Source organism: Camelina sativa, chromosome 3 (genome assembly GCF_000633955.1).
Source record: "Camelina sativa cultivar DH55 chromosome 3, Cs, whole genome shotgun sequence".
Classification (NCBI taxonomy): domain Eukaryota; kingdom Viridiplantae; phylum Streptophyta; class Magnoliopsida; order Brassicales; family Brassicaceae; genus Camelina; species Camelina sativa.
In genome coordinates, this window is record NC_025687.1 from 24,349,312 (window position 1) to 24,367,232 (window position 17,921).

Below are 17,921 nucleotides of genomic sequence, written 5' to 3' on the forward strand. Positions count from 1 at the left end.
AATTGTGGCCCAATAACACGAGAGGAATTGTGGCCCAATAATACGAGAGGAATTGTGGCTCAATAACACGACTACTATGGCCCAAGTCTTTTTTCGTCGTTTTGTTTTTTAGAAGTAAGAACAAGATTTCCCAAAAGCGACACTGAAGGATTTCGAAAACCCTAATCGATTCGAGAAATCAAAGGAACTATGTCAGATCCTTACGAGAGCGTGAAAGGTGGAAGACTAGCGTTCAAAGGAGGTGATCTAGCCACAAGGAAATCGATCGATAAGAAGAAGAAGAATAAGAAGAAGCAGAAGAAGAACAAGGAAAAGCTCGACGACGGTGCTGAGGGAGAACTGAAGATGGCTCCCGACGCTGCTGGAGAGGATATTTACTCAATTGATGCCGCGAAGAAGAAGAAGTACGATGACCTTTTTCCTGTGGAGGCGAAGAAGTTCGGTTACATTCCGAAATCAAACTTTGAATCTACGGAAGATGCTCTTGACGACCGCGTCAAGAAGAAAGCTGATCGTTACTGTAAATAGAATGTTTGTGTTTTCTTTCTGCAGATGCATTGATGTTTGTATGAGGATCTAATGACTTTTTTAAATTATGTTTCTGTTCTTATAATTACAGTATAATTAAGCTCCTTTACTCCAAATCTGGTTTGATTTTACAGAGCTTATGCAACAAAGCTTAGGTAGGAAGAGTCACTTCTTTGTGAAATCGTTAGTTTTAGTAGCTTGAGGTTATTTTTGAGATATACGAAGCATATTCAAATAGACAATTTTCTCATAGCGCCTATACATATAGATTTATATTTCTTGAATCGTAGAAGCTCCATAGTCAGAAAGATGGCTGCCCCTTAAATATTTAGATTTAGCTCCTGTTACCTCGAGGGTTCTGGTGTGGTCTTTCTTCGGGACTAACCCTTTGGTATCTTGCTCTGAAGGGCCAAATGTTTCCAAGCTGCATCCACCTCGGGCGTCTTCTTTCAGGTATGTCTTGTCTAATAGAATTGCTCCTTTCTCGAGAATTAGCAATGGTGTTGACTGGTGGCAGGTCACGACGGCAGATAGGGCAAGAATTGTGAAGCCTGAGCCACGGGATTATACAATCTTTATGGTATATGTGTTTACACGGTAACTCTGTAGCCTCCCCACCAACAATGAATTCTTCCATGCACACTGTGCATTGGGACATATCGTTGGTTAGATGCTGTGGTGTTACCTTCACAGTGGGTAGCGCTTCAATGGTTGGTTCTGACGCAGGTGGTGGTCCAGGCCTGTCGTCTTGTGTTAGCTGTTCAATCAGCTGCTCTAAGCCTGATGCTCCAGAAAAAAAATCATGTGTGTTCAAACGCTGGGGTGGTGCAGGATTCGGTGGCTCGGTTATGCTTCCAAGTGGACTAGTCGGATTAATGGGTCGGAGAACTACATATGTTCTTCTTGGTGGAGGTAAACCGCCATTGTTAACATTGTCAAGGCTGTGGCGTCGTCGATGGTGTGGTCTTGGTCTTGTTTCAGGTTCCCGTATATTTCGGGATCTTGCTCTAAGAAATGGGTCTGGACCAAACCCACCTATCATTGGAGGATCAAACATGAGTGATAGAGCTTCGAGAAGACGAGCCTCAGGAGAAGCATCAAAGGGGGGAACAGCATGATTGAAAGTAAACCGAGGATGTCTCATCTCAATCTCGACGACAAATTGCCTCAAGCATCGAGGGCACGCGACCTCAGATGGGATAGAGGATGCAATCCTGACCGTACGATGACAATTGTAGCACCAATAGAGGCCAAAAGTCCTAAATGTTCCATCGGTCCGTGTTATAGGCTGACTTATTGACATGATTTCAAGAAGGAATTGTTTATATACAAGACATACAAACATATAAGCCTACACATATATAGATAATGTTGAGGGTTGCATGAAGCAAATGAACAAGGCAGATTCTGTTGAGATAGAGGTCTTGTGTTTCTTGGAGGCTTCTCTTTCGTTTTGGGAAGGCAACGCATGAGATAGACGCAATGCCCAGTTCTTAGTTTTCTATGCTTTTGAGATCGCTTCTAACTAAAGTCTAGAATCATTTCTCGAATCCGTTCATTTGATGCCCCACCCGTTAAAGAATAGGGATTGGGCTTAAGATTTATGATGATAGTTATTGATTTCAAACCTTAACTCATGATTCACCAGATTATGAATGAACCATCCAAAAGCAGTTCACCTGATTCCAGATNTGAAACTTTGAAGTTCCGAAACAAAACCCAACTCCTTGGAAACGTGCCGAGCTCATTCAAACATGGACAGAGAAGGGGATGAGACACATAAACAGGTAACAGGAAATGTAAACCCGAAAAAGAAGATTCTGAAATCATCTATGAATCGTACTCGAAGTCGACGAAGAAGGAGGAGAAAAATAACGCATAACTGTCTGTAGCGCGAAAAAAAAAAGACCGTCTTCTCCAATGACACGTAGCAGAAGAATTTGTGGAAGTAAAGCTATCAAATTTGAAAACAAAGTGCAGAAGAAAAAGTTCATTACAATCTTTTCTTCTTTGGAATGTTCGACACGTGGATCGGTTTAGTAAACCGACTAATTCAGAGTTAGTTCGGTTGAATTGAATAGAAATTGTGGCCCAATAACACGAGAGGAATTGTGGCCCAATAATACGAGAGGAATTGTGGCTCAATAACACGACTACTATGGCCCAAGTCTTTTTTCGTCGTTTTGTTTTTTAGAAGTAAGAACAAGATTTCCCAAAAGCGACACTGAAGGATTTCGAAAACCCTAATCGATTCGAGAAATCAAAGGAACTATGTCAGATCCTTACGAGAGCGTGAAAGGTGGAAGACTAGCGTTCAAAGGAGGTGATCTAGCCACAAGGAAATCGATCGATAAGAAGAAGAAGAATAAGAAGAAGCAGAAGAAGAACAAGGAAAAGCTCGACGACGGTGCTGAGGGAGAACTGAAGATGGCTCCCGACGCTGCTGGAGAGGATATTTACTCAATTGATGCCGCGAAGAAGAAGAAGTACGATGACCTTTTTCCTGTGGAGGCGAAGAAGTTCGGTTACATTCCGAAATCAAACTTTGAATCTACGGAAGATGCTCTTGACGACCGCGTCAAGAAGAAAGCTGATCGTTACTGTAAATAGAATGTTTGTGTTTTCTTTCTGCAGATGCATTGATGTTTGTATGAGGATCTAATGACTTTTTTAAATTATGTTTCTGTTCTTATAATTACAGTATAATTAAGCTCCTTTACTCCAAATCTGGTTTGATTTTACAGAGCTTATGCAACAAAGCTTAGGTAGGAAGAGTCACTTCTTTGTGAAATCGTTAGTTTTAGTAGCTTGAGGTTATTTTTGAGATATACGAAGCATATTCAAATAGACAATTTTCTCATAGCGCCTATACATATAGATTTATATTTCTTGAATCGTAGAAGCTCCATAGTCAGAAAGATGGCTGCCCCTTAAATATTTAGATTTAGCTCCTGTTACCTCGAGGGTTCTGGTGTGGTCTTTCTTCGGGACTAACCCTTTGGTATCTTGCTCTGAAGGGCCAAATGTTTCCAAGCTGCATCCACCTCGGGCGTCTTCTTTCAGGTATGTCTTGTCTAATAGAATTGCTCCTTTCTCGAGAATTAGCAATGGTGTTGACTGGTGGCAGGTCACGACGGCAGATAGGGCAAGAATTGTGAAGCCTGAGCCACGGGATTATACAATCTTTATGGTATATGTGTTTACACGGTAACTCTGTAGCCTCCCCACCAACAATGAATTCTTCCATGCACACTGTGCATTGGGACATATCGTTGGTTAGATGCTGTGGTGTTACCTTCACAGTGGGTAGCGCTTCAATGGTTGGTTCTGACGCAGGTGGTGGTCCAGGCCTGTCGTCTTGTGTTAGCTGTTCAATCAGCTGCTCTAAGCCTGATGCTCCAGAAAAAAAATCATGTGTGTTCAAACGCTGGGGTGGTGCAGGATTCGGTGGCTCGGTTATGCTTCCAAGTGGACTAGTCGGATTAATGGGTCGGAGAACTACATATGTTCTTCTTGGTGGAGGTAAACCGCCATTGTTAACATTGTCAAGGCTGTGGCGTCGTCGATGGTGTGGTCTTGGTCTTGTTTCAGGTTCCCGTATATTTCGGGATCTTGCTCTAAGAAATGGGTCTGGACCAAACCCACCTATCATTGGAGGATCAAACATGAGTGATAGAGCTTCGAGAAGACGAGCCTCAGGAGAAGCATCAAAGGGGGGAACAGCATGATTGAAAGTAAACCGAGGATGTCTCATCTCAATCTCGACGACAAATTGCCTCAAGCATCGAGGGCACGCGACCTCAGATGGGATAGAGGATGCAATCCTGACCGTACGATGACAATTGTAGCACCAATAGAGGCCAAAAGTCCTAAATGTTCCATCGGTCCGTGTTATAGGCTGACTTATTGACATGATTTCAAGAAGGAATTGTTTATATACAAGACATACAAACATATAAGCCTACACATATATAGATAATGTTGAGGGTTGCATGAAGCAAATGAACAAGGCAGATTCTGTTGAGATAGAGGTCTTGTGTTTCTTGGAGGCTTCTCTTTCGTTTTGGGAAGGCAACGCATGAGATAGACGCAATGCCCAGTTCTTAGTTTTCTATGCTTTTGAGATCGCTTCTAACTAAAGTCTAGAATCATTTCTCGAATCCGTTCATTTGATGCCCCACCCGTTAAAGAATAGGGATTGGGCTTAAGATTTATGATGATAGTTATTGATTTCAAACCTTAACTCATGATTCACCAGATTATGAATGAACCATCCAAAAGCAGTTCACCTGATTCCAGATTGGTCGACCAGGAGCCCCAGTGACAGTAGTTTGACTGTTTCCTTTACTACGGATAACTTGATCCCCCTTTGATTCAGAATAATTCAGAGTTCGTTCGGTTCAACTGAATGGCAATTGTGGTTTAATTCGGTTCGATCCACTTGAAATTTGAACAGAAGAACTCAAATCTATATAATAATAGCAAATTGAATAAATGCAAAGAACAATTGCATTTTTTGTTGTATCTTTTCATAAAATATTTTATATTTCTTATTTTATAACAGAAACTTTTTATGGTTGCATCTCTCTAAAAAGTTATGTTTGTTGAATGTAAAATTGTGTCACTTACAAACAGTTGTGTCTATTCAAATATTCATATTTTTAGAAATCTATATATTTGTATTTCTTTTGAGAAATGTTCAAACTTTCTATTCAATTCAAATGTATACATCTTTAAAAATCTATATATAAATGACTTCAGATTGCAACTCTGATGATTTTACTTTATAAATAAATATTATGAAGAAGTGAACCTAAGTGAGAATATCAAACGAAAGGTTATAATAAATAAATGCAAATTTCTGATAAAAATTTTAAAAATAAAATAAATTTCATCTTGAAAAAAAAATTATAACCAATAATTATAATAAAATACACAACTTCTGTAAATAAAATATTAAATAGTTAAATCTTAAAACACATATTTTATGAAGATTTACGAAGAGTTACGATAAATAAATGAAATTGTAAGTTACATAATTAACCTTTTTATTAAATTTTTATACTACTATAATCATTTCAAAAATTAGCTTATAAAATAGTGTTACATATTGGATATTAAAATTCATGAAACAAAAAGATTTGTATTAGTGAACAATTATCTGTTAGTTATCTAAGAAAAGACAAATATATATATATATATATATATATATATATATATATATATANTTGAATCTACGGAAGATGCTCTTGACGACCGCGTCAAGAAGAAAGCTGATCGTTACTGTAAATAGAATGTTTGTGTTTTCTTTCTGCAGATGCATTGATGTTTGTATGAGGATCTAATGACTTTTTTAAATTATGTTTCTGTTCTTATAATTACAGTATAATTAAGCTCCTTTACTCCAAATCTGGTTTGATTTTACAGAGCTTATGCAACAAAGCTTAGGTAGGAAGAGTCACTTCTTTGTGAAATCGTTAGTTTTAGTAGCTTGAGGTTATTTTTGAGATATACGAAGCATATTCAAATAGACAATTTTCTCATAGCGCCTATACATATAGATTTATATTTCTTGAATCGTAGAAGCTCCATAGTCAGAAAGATGGCTGCCCCTTAAATATTTAGATTTAGCTCCTGTTACCTCGAGGGTTCTGGTGTGGTCTTTCTTCGGGACTAACCCTTTGGTATCTTGCTCTGAAGGGCCAAATGTTTCCAAGCTGCATCCACCTCGGGCGTCTTCTTTCAGGTATGTCTTGTCTAATAGAATTGCTCCTTTCTCGAGAATTAGCAATGGTGTTGACAGGTGGGAGGTCACGACGGCAGATAGGGCAAGAATTGTGAAGCCTGAGCCACGGGATTATACAATCTTTATGGTATATGTGTTTACACGGTAACTCTGTAGCCTCCCCACCAACAATGAATTCTTCCATGCACACTGTGCATTGGGACATATCGTTGGTTAGATGCTGTGGTGTTACCTTCACAGTGGGTAGCGCTTCAATGGTTGGTTCTGACGCAGGTGGTGGTCCAGGCCTGTCGTCTTGTGTTAGCTGTTCAATCAGCTGCTCTAAGCCTGATGCTCCAGAAAAAAAATCATGTGTGTTCAAACGCTGGGGTGGTGCAGGATTCGGTGGCTCGGTTATGCTTCCAAGTGGACTAGTCGGATTAATGGGTCGGAGAACTACATATGTTCTTCTTGGTGGAGGTAAACCGCCATTGTTAACATTGTCAAGGCTGTGGCGTCGTCGATGGTGTGGTCTTGGTCTTGTTTCAGGTTCCCGTATATTTCGGGATCTTGCTCTAAGAAATGGGTCTGGACCAAACCCACCTATCATTGGAGGATCAAACATGAGTGATAGAGCTTCGAGAAGACGAGCCTCAGGAGAAGCATCAAAGGGGGGAACAGCATGATTGAAAGTAAACCGAGGATGTCTCATCTCAATCTCGACGACAAATTGCCTCAAGCATCGAGGGCACGCGACCTCAGATGGGATAGAGGATGCAATCCTGACCGTACGATGACAATTGTAGCACCAATAGAGGCCAAAAGTCCTAAATGTTCCATCGGTCCGTGTTATAGGCTGACTTATTGACATGATTTCAAGAAGGAATTGTTTATATACAAGACATACAAACATATAAGCCTACACATATATAGATAATGTTGAGGGTTGCATGAAGCAAATGAACAAGGCAGATTCTGTTGAGATAGAGGTCTTGTGTTTCTTGGAGGCTTCTCTTTCGTTTTGGGAAGGCAACGCATGAGATAGACGCAATGCCCAGTTCTTAGTTTTCTATGCTTTTGAGATCGCTTCTAACTAAAGTCTAGAATCATTTCTCGAATCCGTTCATTTGATGCCCCACCCGTTAAAGAATAGGGATTGGGCTTAAGATTTATGATGATAGTTATTGATTTCAAACCTTAACTCATGATTCACCAGATTATGAATGAACCATCCAAAAGCAGTTCACCTGATTCCAGATTGGTCGACCAGGAGCCCCAGTGACAGTAGTTTGACTGTTTCCTTTACTACGGATAACTTGATCCCCCTTTGATTCAGAATAATTCAGAGTTCGTTCGGTTCAACTGAATGGCAATTGTGGTTTAATTCGGTTCGATCCACTTGAAATTTGAACAGAAGAACTCAAATCTATATAATAATAGCAAATTGAATAAATGCAAAGAACAATTGCATTTTTTGTTGTATCTTTTCATAAAATATTTTATATTTCTTATTTTATAACAGAAACTTTTTATGGTTGCATCTCTCTAAAAAGTTATGTTTGTTGAATGTAAAATTGTGTCACTTACAAACAGTTGTGTCTATTCAAATATTCATATTTTTAGAAATCTATATATTTGTATTTCTTTTGAGAAATGTTCAAACTTTCTATTCAATTCAAATGTATACATCTTTAAAAATCTATATATAAATGACTTCAGATTGCAACTCTGATGATTTTACTTTATAAATAAATATTATGAAGAAGTGAACCTAAGTGAGAATATCAAACGAAAGGTTATAATAAATAAATGCAAATTTCTGATAAAAATTTTAAAAATAAAATAAATTTCATCTTGAAAAAAAAATTATAACCAATAATTATAATAAAATACACAACTTCTGTAAATAAAATATTAAATAGTTAAATCTTAAAACACATATTTTATGAAGATTTACGAAGAGTTACGATAAATAAATGAAATTGTAAGTTACATAATTAACCTTTTTATTAAATTTTTATACTACTATAATCATTTCAAAAATTAGCTTATAAAATAGTGTTACATATTGGATATTAAAATTCATGAAACAAAAAGATTTGTATTAGTGAACAATTATCTGTTAGTTATCTAAGAAAAGACAAATATATATATATATATATATATATATATATATATATATATAAACAACTATTGGAAGGAAAAATTGTGAATAAGATATAGTGAAAAGACACAACTCCACAATGAACAGAAGCAACAATATGATTTTTTTAAGGTAAAAAAAAATACAACTTTACAATTAATAGACACAAGTGTATAAAAAATTATTTAACTAAAAGGTACGACAAAAAATTGTAACTTTAATTGGCATTTATTAACTAACATATGCATATATGATATATCTACCTCTCATGTCCTTCCAAATCTATATATTTCAAATAAAAAGTTAACATTTTTTATTTAACCATGTTAAGTGTTCAAAGAATTCAAAATTTAACAACCAACGGTTTTCAAGTATTCAAAATTTGTTTCTAGACATACATTGTTAATTGTTTATACGTTAAAAAAACTATCTGATTAGAAAACTAATTTAAGGGAATTGTATATTTAGTTTTAATCATAATACACTCAAATTGAAATATTAACCACAAAAGATACTGAATATGAAATATTTTAAAAGGTTGAAAAGGTGTTGGATTCTGACTGCCAAAAAAATGAAGCGGAGCGTGTGAGAGCAATGAGCCCGTTCTTGGCCGACCATTTTCCTTAGACGCGTACGTTGTTGATGCTACATCATACACCTACATATTACTGTTATAAGTTATAACTATTATTGTTCCCTTCTAATAATTATTTTATTATTTATTTACGTGTGACTATGGATAAGTAACCAACATGTATGGAGAAAAATAAGTGGTAAGTCCATTAGATGTTAGATTAACCACATATATATATATATACAATCTATTATAATTGCCAAAATGTTTAATGACGTTAGTTTGTTTTATATAAAAAAATGTTTTATCTATGAAACGATAGTTGTTTGTATTCATTTACAATATTGCCTCTATGAAAATAGATATATATTCATTTTTTTAATCAATATTATAAATGGGTTTCAATTCACATAAATAAAAGATTTGATAATTTTCTGTTTAGTTATATTCAAATTTGAGAGGATTGATCATCTTCTTACTGATTTATTGAATAGTATTATTTGTATTCATTTTTTATGAAGTAATGATTGATTTTAGAAATAGAAATATGTTTTAATTATGCAAAAAATTATTCAAATAATAAATTGAAATGAATACAAACAAATAACATTATGTCATTTTAAGAATGGTTCTCAATTAATACTTTTAATATTTGTAATTTATAATAAAATTATATAGGAAATTTATAGGGTCTTATACGATGTATTCATATTTTTAGCATTTAAGAAAAAAGAAAAGAAATTTCAAAATATAAACATTTACATATCATATTTGCAACCAGAGAAAAAGTTGTAATAGTTCTTAAAATATACAAAAAGATGATTGTAAGGTTACAAAGAGAAGACACGACAACTGTAGATTACACTAATCCCTACTATTATTTGTAAAGTCGTTTAACTAATAAACCTTTGTTTTGTAAGAAATTACAAGTGTATGCCATTGGATTTATGACCTAATTAATTTTTTATTTTTAAAAATAGACGATAATTTGAAAAGATATAAAAAAACATATTTTCTTTTTATTCCACTGTATTAACTACATGTTCGACTTTTATGGCTATTTCCTAAACGGAATTGCATCAAATATTTAATCATAAACAATCAAATAATCTTCAAATATCTTATAATCTTTCTTAAAACTATGGTATCATTCATTCCACTTTAAAATAATTAAAATAAATAATTAAAAATACTTAAATGGTTGATCTTATCTAAGATATTCTGCTTTCTCTCCAAGTTTTTCAATAGACGATTGTAACGTCCGCGAACCAATTTCTGGAATTTTTGTTAGGGTGTCGATCGACACCACATGTGGTGTCGGTCGACACCGTTTGCTGACGGTTCGGTTGTTTCGATTTTCATCGTCCGGTTTGCGTGGTTGGTTTAAGAGAAGCCCTAAACTCGAGTTTAAAAGGAGAACTCGACTTATTTTTTCCTTTTAGCCGTTTTTGGACAGAGAAGCAGAGAGAAGAAGGAGAAAACATTTTCGAGAGAGATTTGTGAGATACTTTGTTGTTCTTGAGAGATCTATTGCTGTGGAGTGAAGATCTTGTGTTAGGAACGAAGGAGAAGGCTTCTAAGTGTTGGATTCGTCGTTGTTGAGTGAGAATCTTCCTGCAAAAGAGGTGAGTGCTTGACCATGGCTGATCTAAGCCTGAGATCTCTGTTGTTTTGGCTGTTTCTTTGTGTTTGTGGTGTTTTGCTTGTGTGGGTTGGTTGTTTTCATGTTCCCATAGGTTCCTGAGAAGTTTGGAAGAGTTTGGGAGGGTTTGGAAGCGGTTTGGAACGGAGGTTCGTCGTTCGGCTTTGTGTAGATCGATTCTGCAAAGGTGGTGTCGATCGACACCATGTTGGTTGAGTGTTGGTCGACACCGACCTAGTGTCGGTTAACACCAGTGACGCGTTAGCGTCGGTTGACACCGACTTAGTGTCGGTCGACACCAGACTTAACCGAGTCTTGTTTTCCTGGTTTGTTGTGTTGTTTGTGTTTTGGTTGTTGGCTTTAATAATAGAATCTCATTTGCTTGTGTGTATAGCCCAGTAGATGGGAGGATGGCCTCACTGAGTGTTTATTAAATACTCATGCATCTCAATTTGTGTTTGCAGTACAGGTAAAGGCAAGTGTGAACGTGGAATCAAGGCGATGAGGAGGAGGATGATCTAGGGTCTCATTTGTGTTTTGTTGGTTATTTATGGTTACGTGTTGGAACCTTGGTTAGAGTTATGATAGGTTGTTGGATAGAATGGTTAGGAATGTTATTGTATTAAGGATATGTTGGTTTGGTATTGTTTGTACGTTTCCGCTGTGTAAGATGGTTATGGCTGGTTTAAATGATGTTTTGTGGTTTGGGTTGATTTAATTAAGTAGTATGGGATGCTTAATTATATATATAGTATTTACAAAAAAAACGGGTCGGGGCGTTTCAACGATCAACATAATACCACAATTATCTAAGTTCTCTATAAATATAGAGTATAATTAGCTATTTTAACTCATCAAGCAATCAACTTACTTCATAGTAAAAAAAAAAAAACTTCCGGCATCGCTCGGCTTCCATAGCGGTGATGGCCGGTTTTGCCGTCGGCGCTTCTTTGCCGCTTTTGATTTTTTTTTGTTATGAATAAAATCCCTCCACTTTCAATTCGAATTCATATCCAAATCTGATTTTTTTTACCACAAATGTTGTGTTCGAAAGTTTTTGCTTTTGTTTCTTCACTTTTATGGTCCAGATCTGACATGGTGGATGAACTGGGATTCGATAGCCGGTGGTTTTGATTATGATGGTTACTGTCAGAATCAAAGATGATGAAGACACCCCTTAAAGAGCAATAATCAATTTTTTAGTTATATGATTTTCATGTTTGGTTTTCTTTAAAACTGTTAATTGTTATACTTATGTTATGCTGTAGATTGCGATTTTGAGATCTTTGGAAAAATATGACGAACATCATATGATGCATAATCCTCTCCACTAAACTAAAAAAAAGTACAAATGTTACTGTCGTAATCAAATGTTACTTAGTCAGTTAGTCGTACTTAAAAAAAAAGGTACATGCATCATATATATATATATATATATGTTCTTATATAATGTTTTGATATTTATATTTTCTACTACTAATTTTATATCTAAATTCTTAAATTAATTTGATTTTGAATTTTGCAGGAAAAGTTTGTTGGATTCTCTTCTTTTAATTTGATCTCATTTTTTGCGCTAAAAAAAATTGATCTCATCTTTCAAGAATGTGATGTACCAATGATTTTCCTTTATTCAATCATACCCTTATTACATTTAGACAATAAATAGAAAATAATATAAACAAGATCTATAAAAATCTATGTTTGATATATTTTTCAATCCATATATTCAGTATTTTTTAGAATATTTTTTTCTTCACAATATGTAGTATGAATTAAAGCACTATAATTAATAATAAAAACATAATTTTTGTTAAATCATGAATTTTTGTTAAATATCCTACGGCTAAAGCTAAAGACATGTCATAAAGTTTATCTTTCTCTACATATAAACAAAAATTAGCATTCAGTTTTCATGATGTAAAACACATGAGGATAATGGAGAGAACAAATACCCGAGAGGAGACGGGACTACTCTTCCTGGACCCATAAAATTAGATAAAACAGGAATATATTCAACATTTAGTTCCCAAAATATAAAATTACAAACTTCAAAACTATATAGTTCTTAGTTGCAAAGTCATTCTAAAACACTTTAAGATTTATTTATAATACATTGGTAAATATAATAAATATTTTAAAATGGGTATTTACAGATCAAGTAATGAATTTAATAAAGGGTCGGATAATATGACGGATATTAAAAAAATGAATACTTGATATTCAACATTTACCATGAGATAATAAAATTATAATACTCTTTACTCGATCCTGAGATTAAAGGTATTTTTCCCGAGACGGAATGAATACGGGTAATGAGTATTAGTGAATATCCTTATACAACTAAAACTTATAATCCTAAATCAATTTATGAACTTGATGAATAAACTAAAATATGAAAATAAACTATTATTTTCATAATTTTTTAATCCTAATTTTGTTCATATCAAGGATTTAATAAGTTGATATTAACTTGGTTTACAATTTTCGCTGACCTTGGTTTTGTTCCAACTCTTATGAGTTATTAAATAAATTTTTCTCGAATATTTGGATCCTAATTTTTGATAATGTAGCTATTATCAATGTAAACTTATCTGTTACTCAATGTTATCGATTGTCAAGTAAATTGTCTGTTACTCAATGTCACCATTTCCTATATAAATAACACAATTATTGATTGTCAAATAAATTATAAACTATTCTACAAAAAATAATTTGAGTATTTTTGAAAATATATTGAGAGTTTTTGACAATTATAATTTTTTTATTAACTAAATGTAAATTAAATATTAAGATAGAGAATTCATGTATTTAGCCAAAATTTTTTTAATAAAGTTCTATAATGGATAATTATTATAGAGAACGGTTATGAAAATTTAAATGTTTGACGGGATAGGAATGGATGAGACGTGACAGGACACAATGTTACGGGGCATGATGGGACGTAACAGACCGGGACGAGACCAAAGTAAAACCAAACTAAAATTCAATATTTAGATTGAATACCAATATTGGACATACACTTAATTTATGTATTTCAAATAACAAATTCTAACTCACTTTTACGATTTAAAGTTTATATAAAAATATTATCTGTTACTCAATGGTAAATTTTTTTTTTGGTAAGACTCAATGTTAAATTTATGAAAAGAGTATTAAGTTATTAACTAACATGTTGTATGTTGTTTGACAGTTTCAGCCTATATAATACTTCTATCTTTCACTTTATTATGATAGTCCTCCTTCGAAGTGAAGAAAACTATATAATTAAGTTATTAATAGCAGCTAAACAAATACAGTAAATGAAAAGAAACCTTAACTACATGTATTTTAGTCAAAGAAATTTTGGAGCAAACAAATATAATAAATTTAAACATATGAAAAGTTTACAATATTATTAACATTTACACTTCTAAAAAAATTTATGAAAATTTAAAGAAGAGTGTTATATGGCAAGATGGTTGGGTCAGTATTGATAGAAATTTAAAATACTATTAATTTGGTGCTACAACAAGGGTAATCATCATTTTATTATTTTACAACATGCGGCCTGGATGGTTTTCAAGCGGAGTTCTTCAAAGAGTCTTGGAGTGTGATCGGGGCAGAGGCTATTGCTGCAATCAGAGAATTCTTTATTTCAAGTTCTATGCTAAAGCAATAATTCGAGAATGGATGGGTTAGGACGTGAGGGGATTGGATAGTACTGGACGTGATTCTCTTTCCAAAGTAAATATGTCTAAGTTTTTTTTTTTAATTTACATGAAAATAACGCACATGTGCTATAGCACCCGGGTTAATATAATTCTTAGTCATTTTACGATTTTAAAAATTGTATGAAATATATTGTCCCATGCTGTAGCACGGGTTACTATCTTGACACAGGTATTTTGAGAATTTTGGATATTTTAAAAAATATTTTACAGTTTACGAGAATTATACTTTCTACTAACTATATAAATTATTGTATTTGTATGGAGAATACATGTATTTCATCTAAATTTCTTAGCCAAAATTTATTAATAACATTATTATATTGATAATTATTTAATATAAAATGGTTATGAGACATAAAATTTCTAATGGGATGGTCGAGACGGGATAGGATGGGATGGGACGGGATGGTCGGGACAGATTCAACATTTATATGAAAATATTTTGTCCCGTGCTGTAGCATGAGTTACTACCTAGTATAAGGTTATGTTGAAAAGATGCAAACAAAAGAATACGACGAATAAGCGTGAACGAAATAACACAATTCTAATGTATTCTCCTATCATTTAATCGTAAATATTTGTTTAATTTTATGTTTATAGTATTGATTATTATTTATCTAATCACATGTGACGGTAAAATTATTTTTTAAAAGATTAAGTAGTATATAAAGAATGTCTCAAAAATTTCTAATTAAAAAAAAAAATTATTAAATAATTTATGAATCCCAATAGTTTAATAAATAAATATAATTTTTAAAAAATAATAATAAATTTTTTATTAAAATGTGTTCCCCCGTAATATTGAGGGGCTCTATACCTAATAATAATAATAATAATAAAAACCATAATAATTGATAATAGTATTGTAATCTTCATTTACAATTGAACCAATAATAAAAAGGTGAGAACTAATCGTTTCTTGTTATAGAGATGATTCTCCTGCTATTCTTAGTTACGCATGTCTATGGTACGAGTAACCTTTTTTTTTTTTTTGAGTTCTAGAATGGTGTCTAATGCATCTGCATCTAACCTCGTTAGTCCAAGAATTATATTCCCGATAGATACTCGACGCCCAATATTTTCTTCTTGATTTAAAAGCAGTTTATTTACTTTCCGATTTTGATACTTATAATTACTTGAAACACAAATTTCTTCTTTTTGCTTTAACTAGATTCAATCTTCATAGTTTCATAGTGCAATACTTGTTCTCTGTGGATTCGATCCTAAAGTATTACAACGATACCACTAGATTGTGGTGGAGTACGCATTAGGTTTTAATTGACTTTTGATCAGTTAACACTTTGATCGACTTCAATACAATACGGTGGAAACTTGAGTGTCTTCGGGAACTTTCCCCCCGAAAAAAATTATCCTTATTTTGGGAATCAAAAGAAATTGCCTCGAGGGACGGTTATTCTTGGACCTTGACAAAGTCTGGGAATTATACAGTTAAGTCTGAGTACGAAGCCGCGAGAGCTATCTCTCGCCCTGTTTGCGACCTCCCTTTCAGGAGCCAAGTGTTACATCACTCAAGGGGCTAGCATGGAAGTTAAAAACATCACGAAAGCTTAAGCATTTCGTGTGGCAATGTGTGTCTGGGTACTTGGCTACATGTAAATGCCTACATCATCGCCATATTGGCAGAGTTAAAGATTGTCCTAGATGTGGAGCGGAGGAGAAAAATATAAATCATATGCTATTTGAATGCCCCCCAGTGTTGGTAACGTGACCATTCACTTCGGGAGTTGGACCATGGGCCAATTCCTCAGGAACATGGGCCGGAGTTATAAACAGAACTGGCCCATTAAACGTTAAACGAGAAGAATGGAACGAGGTGAAGAGCGGTATAAGTCATTCCGGATCTCAGAATACGGTCAAAGATTCCCCTAATCAATTGTATTAAATAATACGAAATGTGCGGGATTTAATGAGAAAAATGAATGATAGTTAGGAGTATAAGTACGAATAGAGAGGTGATTGTAAAGGGGATGGAAAAAATTCTACTTGAGCAATAATACATAACATTCACTTCGCACACTATTGTCTTCATTCTACATTGAGATCGGAGTTAGGACGGTGGTAAGCACCCCCGCTCAGTAAACACTTCGTAAAGAGAAGAACATATTCAGTTCTCACACCCAACACATCAAGTATGGGCCTTATCGACAATACCTTCCCATCCTATGGTGTTCCCTTCATCTTCCCTATATAGAAACCTCGATTTTCTATATGGGCGTGGAAGAGACTTTGGTGCAATTGATCAAAACTTGAGGACGTTCCCTTGGATGATATGGTACATTTGGAAGGCGAAAACAAGAAAGTTTTTGAAAATATATCTGAGTCTCCGCAAGATACTCTGGAGAAAGCCATCTAAGAAGAAGAAGATTGGAGAAGAGCAAACAATAGAGACATACCGCCAGGGTTAGCAGAAGCGGGCATATCGACCCAAATCCCACAAGATTGCCTTGTATGTTTTATAGACGGATCTTGGCATGCAGAGGTGGATATGAGTGGATACAGCTGGACTGCTTCTTTCGGTGCTAGATTCTTGCATATGGGGCTTAAAGGTTTGCGTACAAGCCTACATCCCTTACATGCGGAGTTAGACACCCTTGTTTGGGCTATAGAGTGCCTTCTGGCCTTGAACTTAGATTAAGCTCTCTTTGCTACGGATTGCTTAGACCTCCTAAGGATGATGTCTAATATTGAAGATTGGCCGACTTTTTCATCAGAATTGAAGAATTTTATTCATTTTAGAGATAGATTTTCTTACTTTAGTATTAAATATATTTCTTGAGAGGATAATATCCGTGCCGATAAACATGTGAAATGTGCAAGAGCACGAGGTTTCTGTTTTTCCCATGTAAGCTCCATATATTCTGGATTTGAGGGCAGATGAAGTGGTAGTCGATCGCTATATGCTTCATGAGTGAGTGGAAAACCGGGTTGGCACACAAGTAAGTCGCACCAATATTGTCACAATAGATGACGGGAGCCGTGAGAAGAGTGATGTGTAATTCCATCAAGTGAGAGCATAACGAGCGGACCTCTAATGCAGTCTCGGCCATTGCGTGATATTCCGATTCAGTGGAGAAGCGAGAGACCCCACGCTATTTCTTAGAGGACCACGAGACCAGATTTCGACCAATATAAATGACATACCCGTTAGTGAACACACAATCAGTAGTGTCTCTTGTCCAATCAGCATCAGAGAAGGCGTGTAGTATTATTGGGGAGGAGACATGAAGAGTGATACCATGATCAGTCGTCCCAACAAGATATCGTAAGACACGTTTGGCTGCTTGCCAATGGATGGTTGTCGGTCGATGTATAAACTGTGAGAGTCGGTTCACTGCATATGTAATATTTGGACGTGTAAAGGCGAGGTACTGAAGACTACCCACAACAGAGTGGTATTGGGTTGGATCAGGCAAGGGAGTACCCGTATATATGGTGAGTCGTGGAGAGTCAGGTAGCAGTGTGACGACAGGATTAGCATTGGACATGTTGTTCTTGGCGAGAAGATCCAGGATATATTTACGTTGCATCATATGAAGTTTGGTAGGAGGGCGGGTTACCTCTATACAAAGGAAATAGTG

At 35.0% G+C, this 17,921-nt stretch overlaps 5 protein-coding genes across 6 annotated transcripts; 2 read left to right on the forward strand and 3 right to left on the reverse strand.

Moving 5' to 3' along the window:
* On the forward strand, positions 90-637 carry LOC104777954. The gene has a single exon (XM_010502279.2). It carries the CDS (start codon positions 190-192, stop codon positions 526-528), a length of 339 nt encoding a protein of 112 aa, XP_010500581.1. The 5' UTR covers positions 90-189; the 3' UTR covers positions 529-637.
* LOC104777953 (E3 ubiquitin-protein ligase RING1-like) lies at positions 581-2,097 on the reverse strand. Its single transcript, XM_010502277.2, has one exon. The coding sequence runs from the start codon at positions 1,871-1,873 to the stop codon at positions 863-865; it is 1,011 nt and encodes a 336-aa protein (XP_010500579.1). The 5' UTR covers positions 1,874-2,097; the 3' UTR covers positions 581-862.
* LOC104777952 lies at positions 2,695-5,930 on the forward strand. Of its 2 annotated transcripts, XM_019243931.1 has the most exons (2): positions 2,695-3,079; positions 5,763-5,930. In XM_019243931.1, the coding sequence occupies exons 1-2, from the start codon at positions 2,800-2,802 to the stop codon at positions 5,819-5,821; spliced, it is 339 nt and encodes a 112-aa protein (XP_019099476.1). In that variant the 5' UTR covers positions 2,695-2,799; the 3' UTR covers positions 5,822-5,930. The 2 variants fall into 2 exon arrangements, with proteins under 2 accessions (XP_019099476.1, XP_010500578.1); XM_010502276.2 differs by lacking the exon at positions 5,763-5,930 and having other exon boundaries at positions 2,697-3,247.
* LOC104777951 (E3 ubiquitin-protein ligase RING1-like) lies at positions 3,191-4,729 on the reverse strand. The gene has a single exon (XM_010502275.2). The coding sequence runs from the start codon at positions 4,481-4,483 to the stop codon at positions 3,473-3,475; it is 1,011 nt and encodes a 336-aa protein (XP_010500577.1). The 5' UTR covers positions 4,484-4,729; the 3' UTR covers positions 3,191-3,472.
* On the reverse strand, positions 5,874-7,409 carry LOC104777949 (E3 ubiquitin-protein ligase RING1-like). The gene has a single exon (XM_010502274.2). It carries the CDS (start codon positions 7,164-7,166, stop codon positions 6,156-6,158), a length of 1,011 nt encoding a protein of 336 aa, XP_010500576.1. The 5' UTR covers positions 7,167-7,409; the 3' UTR covers positions 5,874-6,155.